Below are 6,583 nucleotides of genomic sequence, written 5' to 3' on the forward strand. Positions count from 1 at the left end.
TTTGCTTTGGGTTTCTCCAGAAAGTCTTATACCAATGGAGATGTATTCCTTGATTATAAACTCAGGATCATTCCCTAAATTAGTCAATGTGGGAATCCCTCCCAACAATCCTCAACCAGAACTCTGTATATAGAAAATTTGAGTCATGTTTTTACTAGTCTATTATGCCTTTTTTTTGTTACTTTTATTTTCATGGGTTGTTTTGAACCATGAGAGGGTCATATTCTTTATTTTTATATTTATTTTTGTGATCTTTTTATATTTTTCCTTTGATAATATTTTAACATCGATCTTATTTTCCTTGCAGAGACTTAAGCTTTAACGAGTTATGGGGAGAGATTCCAAAGTCACTTTTCAAGTTGAATTCGCTAAGATACTTGTAATACATCTTTCTTGCATGAACATGTAAATTTGTCCATGTTTTCTGTTGTATTGATTGGTGTATTATTGGTCTTTTTTCCAGGTTTCTTGGAAATAACAAGTTAACTGGTACGCTACCTTTAGAAAAGCCTGGTTATCTTCTTAGCATGTAAGTTCTTATAATTGTTGATTTCAGTAATCACAGAATCGGTTGTCCATTTGAAACACTTTCCAATTGAAGTCGAATGATTGTCTTGATTAGTGCATCTATTTATTATGGCCATTAACGTTTGTCTTATGCACTTACACCTTCCACATGATGCTTGTAGAGACTTATCATACAATGGTTTATCGGGTAGCTTTCCTGACTGGGTCGATGAGGATTCAGCCAAGCGTTTGTAATTTAGATGCTACTCGTTTATTTTTCTTTACAATCATGCGAATGCACATTCTTTAACGTGTTCTTAAAAATTTGGATGGAATGGAGTTAAGAATATAATTTTTGTTTGGAATGATTTGCAGAAATTTAGTTGCCAACAACTTCACGTTTGGAACATCAAATACTGGGTAATTCAATGAGTTTGTGTACTATCTTTAATTTTCATGTGTACCAACTGCCAATTAAACTATTGAATATCTTGCAGTATTGCTTGTCTTAGTACATTTTTCTCTTGCTTTCAGCCATTTCCCTACGGGTTTGAACTGTCTTCGACGAGAATTTTCTTGTAATCAAGCTTCTGGACTCTGTGAGTTAAATGACAAATATGTGTTTCTCTTGTTTGTTACAAAGGAGGGGACGAACTAATTGAGACTTGTTTTTGTTCTTTTAATATATAATTGTGGAAATACTTCTCTACTTTTCATTGAGTTCCTTAGCTAGTCTACATCATCTTCATACGGTTTTATTGTTTTGTTTAATGGACGGATATCTTCTCATAATCTTTCTTATGCATATTATAGATTCTAGTTTTGGGATCAACTGTGGGGGTCCAAAATTTGTGAGTTCCTCTCAGGTTGTGTATGAAAGGGAAATTGAGATTGATGGTATGGCTTCATACTATGTTAGTGACTCAGAAACCTGGGCTATTAGTGATGTTGGATACTTTCCTGAGAGCAACAGAAACTCTAGTCAATATAACAGATACAATGACACGGAACATCCAATTGCAAATACAAATGATCCAGACCTTTTTCAGACACAAGAATTATCTACTTCGTCGTTAAGATTTTATGGTCTAGAGCTTAAAAATGGGAACTACACTGTGAAGCTTCACTTCGCAGAACATGCTTTCGCAGATTCATCTACATGGAGCAGCCTTGGGAGGCGTGTCTTTGATATAAATATTCAGGTTATCTCTTTTGTTTTTGACGATTTAAGTTTATTTTAGATGGATGTTATGAGGCGTCTCCTACTGGCTTTAGCAATAGAACTAGAGGTACATACTAATAATATGCTTTAGCAATAGAACTTCTATTTTGGAATTCATGTTTCTATAATTTATAAGTTCATGTATATGTATCATGAATCTAGTTTAACTTCTATCATCTATAACTCCTTTAGAATCTGATTGTCGTTTGCTTTGATCTATTATTCCATCTTGTTTGAGTTTAAGATCATTGTTTTCAGGGGAACCGGGTTTTCAAAGATTTTAATATTCAAAATGAGGCAGGTGGGTCTTTTCGTGCTGTTACAAAGATATTTAAGGCACAAGTTTCAGAAAACTACATGGAAATTCATCTTTTTTGGGCTGGGAAAGGTACTTGCTGCATACCTGACGAAGGTACTTATGGACCTTCCATTTCAGGAATCAGTGCAAGTCTAGGTAATGAGTAATGAGACCATTCATGTCTCTATTATTTTTGCAAAGCTTGTTATGATGTACTTTTCAATTAAATGGAGAGCTTTTTGCAGATTCTGAACCTGTAAATAATGTGAAGAATGGAACCAATGAAATAAAGGGGACTGGTAGTCACAAGAATGAAGCCAGTCTAATAGTGGGGATTGTTGTTGGTGTAGGATTTGTTTGCTTTCTAGTTGTCACAATTTTCATTCTTTTTCAAAGAAGGAAAGGACGCTCCTTGGAAGATGAAGGTGGTTAAAGCTTACTACATCAAATTAGTCTTTGCCTTTGAGTCACTTTTTCTAGAAGCACTTTTGAAAAAAGGGTTTGTTTGTAATACCTTCCAATCTAAGCACTTTTAAAAAAGTATGTTCAATGAAAATATTTTTATTATTACATTTTCTAAAAAGTGCTTTATATAACAAATATGTTTAGTTGCACAATCAATAACCTATATTCTTTACCTGCAGAGCTCTTTGGAATTGATGAAAGACCGCATACTTTTAGTTATTCTGAACTCAGGAATGCTACAGAGGATTTTAGTTCATCCAACAAACTCGGAGAAGGAGGTTTTGGACCGGTTACCAAGGTATATTTTCTTGAGGATTGTTGTGAGGGAGTCCCACATTGGCTAATTTAGGGAATGATCATGGGTTTATAGGTAAGGAATACATCTCCATTGGCATGAGGCCTTTTGGGGAAGCCCAAACCAAAGCCATGAGTGCTTATGCTCGAAGTGGACAATATCATACCATTGTGGAGAGTCGTGATTCCTAAAATATTTCATTTCTTAAAAAGGTCTTCGGACTATGCTCATGTCTTCTCATGGTTGTGTTGTTTTCTTCTTTCTTTTAGGGAATTCTAAATGATGGAAGAGTAATCGCTGTAAAGCAACTTTCAATAAAATCTGACCAAGGAAGAAACCAGTTTTTGGCTGAGATTTCTACAATATCTGCCGTGCAACATCGCAACCTTGTGAAGTTGTATGGTTGTTGCATTGAGGGTCAAAAACGTCTCCTTGTTTATGAGTACCTGGAGAAAAAGAGTCTCGACCAAGCATTATTTGGTAAACTAACAAACTAATTGTGTTTTTCTTTCTTTTTAATTTAATTTGATATACAAAAGTGGTAATGTTTGCTGGCTTTTGTGAGATAGGAAAACGAACTTTCGTTCTTGATTGGCCAAAACGATTTGATATATGCATGGGTGTCGCGAGAGGCCTAACTTATCTTCATGAGGAATCGAGACTTCGAATTGTTCATAGAGATATTAAAGCCAGTAACATTCTACTTGATGCTGATCTCAACCCCAAAATTTCAGATTTTGGGTTAGCGAAGCTTTATGATGACAAAAAGACTCATATGAGCACCCTTGTTGCTGGAACAATGTAATATTTCATTGAGATAAGTTCCCCACCCCATGAAAGTTATTACTTTAAAATAGTTGTACTAAAGTAGAGCATTAATGTTTACTAATGCAGTGGATATCTTGCACCTGAGTATGCCATGCGTGGGCATCTAACTGAGAAGGCTGATGTCTTTAGTTTTGGTGTTGTGGCTCTTGAAATTGTTAGCGGTAGGCCAAATTCGGCCCCAGGCTTGGAGGAGGACAGAGTTTTTCTACTTGAATGGGTAAGAATGCTATATCTTTTTCCCTTCTTTCCATCAGAAGCTTCCATGAAAATAAAGGTGCACAACCCTCTTACGAAAACACTTGTTTGAAAAAGTTTATATCTCGTTAAAAAAGAATATAGCCCATGTAAGAATGGGAGGTCAACTACTTTTCTTATTTAATGGTTTAATGGGAATACACAAATATTCCTTATATCAAGGTGTAATAGATATAATTTATTCTCGGGTTGGATACTAACTCATGAAACAGTAAGTTGTGAAATCCATTTGCTAGGACATTTGTCATTGAAGCTTTGAGAGAATATGACTCATGCATATGGCCCTTGGAGCACTTTCACGAGTGTTGCTTTCCTCTCTCATCCTCACTCCTCTTGGAGCACTTCCACGATTATTGGTTGTCTCTCTCGTGCTCACTCCTCTTGGAGTACTTCCACGAGCGTTGTTTGCCCCTCTAGTACTCACTGAAAGAGAATCGATTGATGTTTGGAAGAAATCCATCGTTAGCAATGGTGACTTCTTGAAGCAATTTTGAGTTTCTCGTCGTTCTTCGCAGCTAGAAGAACATGTCTAGAGTTTATCTTATTTTTCTTGTTATCACGCGTTACATTCCTGGCCAATTTCAAAACCACATAAGCAAGGTATTTGGGGACGACAACTAGGTAGATCAGAGCATCTACGCTAGTGCGCTTTTCGTAGCGGTCTTTCCTACCGTCTAGTTCTTCCATCTAGAAATTGGAGTCCAGCCTTGAAGGAGTTGGAGATCATAGTTTTGTCGCCTCTTTTTCTTCCTCCGGCGCTCTTGGTTCCTCCCTTATTGAAAATTCAAATCTGAATCTTGAAATTTGATGCCTACTTGAAATATGGTATATTAGATTATGGGCCTTTATTGCTTGTTGAATGGAAAGAGCAATGAAATAGGAAAAAGTTGTGCTTCAAGTGAATAAAAATAGTGGGTAAGGCCTTTCTTGTATGTTGAAGAATCAAAATGGAAATCGTGGGCCTGCAATTCTGCAATACAAGGAAAAAGCTTTCCATGAAGATCCTTCCACGGGTTGAACCTAAATTGGAAGAAGTGAGCCTTGCTGGGCTATTTGGAAGCGATGAGCCTTGTTTGCGACCAAGGATGGTGCATCATCCATCACACCATATAATGTGTGCGTTAAAGAGAAGACGGGGACAACGAGTAGAGAAGAGTGCCAAAGATAGGCTTGTTGAAGGGTCAAGTAGGGCCCCGGGCTTTAACCTTGAAAGTTGGGGTTCTGGAGGGAATTTGGGCATGCGGTTCTGGAGTCAAAGTCCGTCCATGTGAAATATGAATGCTTGCCAAATTTGGTGTCAATCGGACACTGGACAGACGTTTCACGACATCATATGTTCATTCGCCAAAATCATGTCTACACCCGCCTGACTGAAAATGCCTCAAAATGTACTATAAGGAGATGCAAGGTGTTTGTTCTCCACCACTCCTAGGTCAAGCCCAAGCGAGCTAACTTGTGACACATATGTGTATCACAATGAGGGTGAGCGTTGCCAGACGAGTGTCTAGGGCAATTTCCTTGAAATGGATTTTTCAAGGATAGTATCGGAAGACACAGGTGTGTCGGTATTTGCGCCCCAACCCATGTGTTGGAAGTTGGATCATACATCCACTATTCGGTATGGAGTCCGTAAACGATATGGTATGGACATAGGAGGGTCCAATGCCTTGATAGAACCCAGATAGATGGATGTTCAGGATGTTCCAGTATTATGAATGACACGTGGGCCCATTCTCGATGGTATGACCAAGTGAGTCGTGATGGCTGCGACACCCTATGATTTGGAATGACGTCAAGACATGTGGGTCATGTTAATTGAGAATCGAGATGAGTAGAAGCAAGGTCGAGTCAAATGACTTGTCCTAGTGTAGAGGCAAGTCGGTTGGGTTGCAGATTAATGTACATGCATGCGTAGACGACATGTGTGCTCAAACTTGGATTCCGCACAAGTTATGTTTGGTGGGCGAAGACAAACCTCACCTAAGGTCTGACAAAGCCACAAAGTCGGGCGAAAGATGAAATGGGGCTTGGGTTCCCCTCAAAGATGGTTGTGAGCATGTCAAGATCATGACGCCGCGCGGTTGAAAATGTACAACCATGACATCTGACACTTTCTTCGAAAAACTCACTTTAAAGGAAAATGTCCAAGACATTTGTCTTACAATGCTCGCTCACGTTGTGACACATGCATGTGACTCTGGGTAGCTCACTTAGGCCACAGGGATCAGGGGTGGTGGAGAACTGACACTATGTCTTCCCGATATTACATTTTGAGCATATTTGCTCTAGTAGGAGTAGATATGATTTTGGTGAACGGTCATACAATCTTGTGGAGCATCCATCGGGTGTCCAATAGACACCAAATTTGGCGAGCATTCATAGTTCATAGAGACAAACTTAACTCTAGAGTCATATGACAAAACTCATATTATAACCTTAACTTTCGAGTTTAAGACCTGGAGCCCTACCTGACTCTTCTTCGTGCCGGTTTTTACCTTTTGCCTTTGTTTATGTTTCGACTTAGCTTCAATGCACACTTTCTATGGTGTGTTAGATGATGCATCATCCTCTTTGGTCGCATTACGACACTTGTCTATCTTGGCCCTCACATGGCTTGATGGGCGTCTGTAATAGCCCAAGCTAATGTAAAAATGGGTGATGTTACTGCTTTCACGTTTCTTTGAAATGACTATTAGTCCGACATAAATTGTCT

At 38.4% G+C, this 6,583-nt stretch overlaps 1 protein-coding gene across 1 annotated transcript; it reads left to right on the plus strand.

Moving 5' to 3' along the window:
* Positions 1-302: 302 nt before the first annotated feature.
* On the plus strand, positions 303-3,937 carry LOC111786384 (probable LRR receptor-like serine/threonine-protein kinase At1g56130; the record flags this gene model as incomplete). Its single annotated transcript, XM_023666689.1, has 12 exons — positions 303-379; positions 464-529; positions 690-758; positions 883-927; positions 1,042-1,106; positions 1,321-1,709; positions 1,988-2,183; positions 2,273-2,452; positions 2,672-2,790; positions 3,057-3,267; positions 3,357-3,588; positions 3,682-3,937. Coding segments are annotated over 12 exons (1,890 nt in total), but the record flags the coding sequence as incomplete, so codon positions are not given.
* Between the last annotated feature and the right edge of the window lie 2,646 nt (positions 3,938-6,583).

The sequence above is a fragment of the Cucurbita pepo genome, unplaced genomic scaffold, assembly GCF_002806865.2.
Source record: "Cucurbita pepo subsp. pepo cultivar mu-cu-16 unplaced genomic scaffold, ASM280686v2 Cp4.1_scaffold001664, whole genome shotgun sequence".
Lineage (NCBI taxonomy): Eukaryota > Viridiplantae > Streptophyta > Magnoliopsida > Cucurbitales > Cucurbitaceae > Cucurbita > Cucurbita pepo.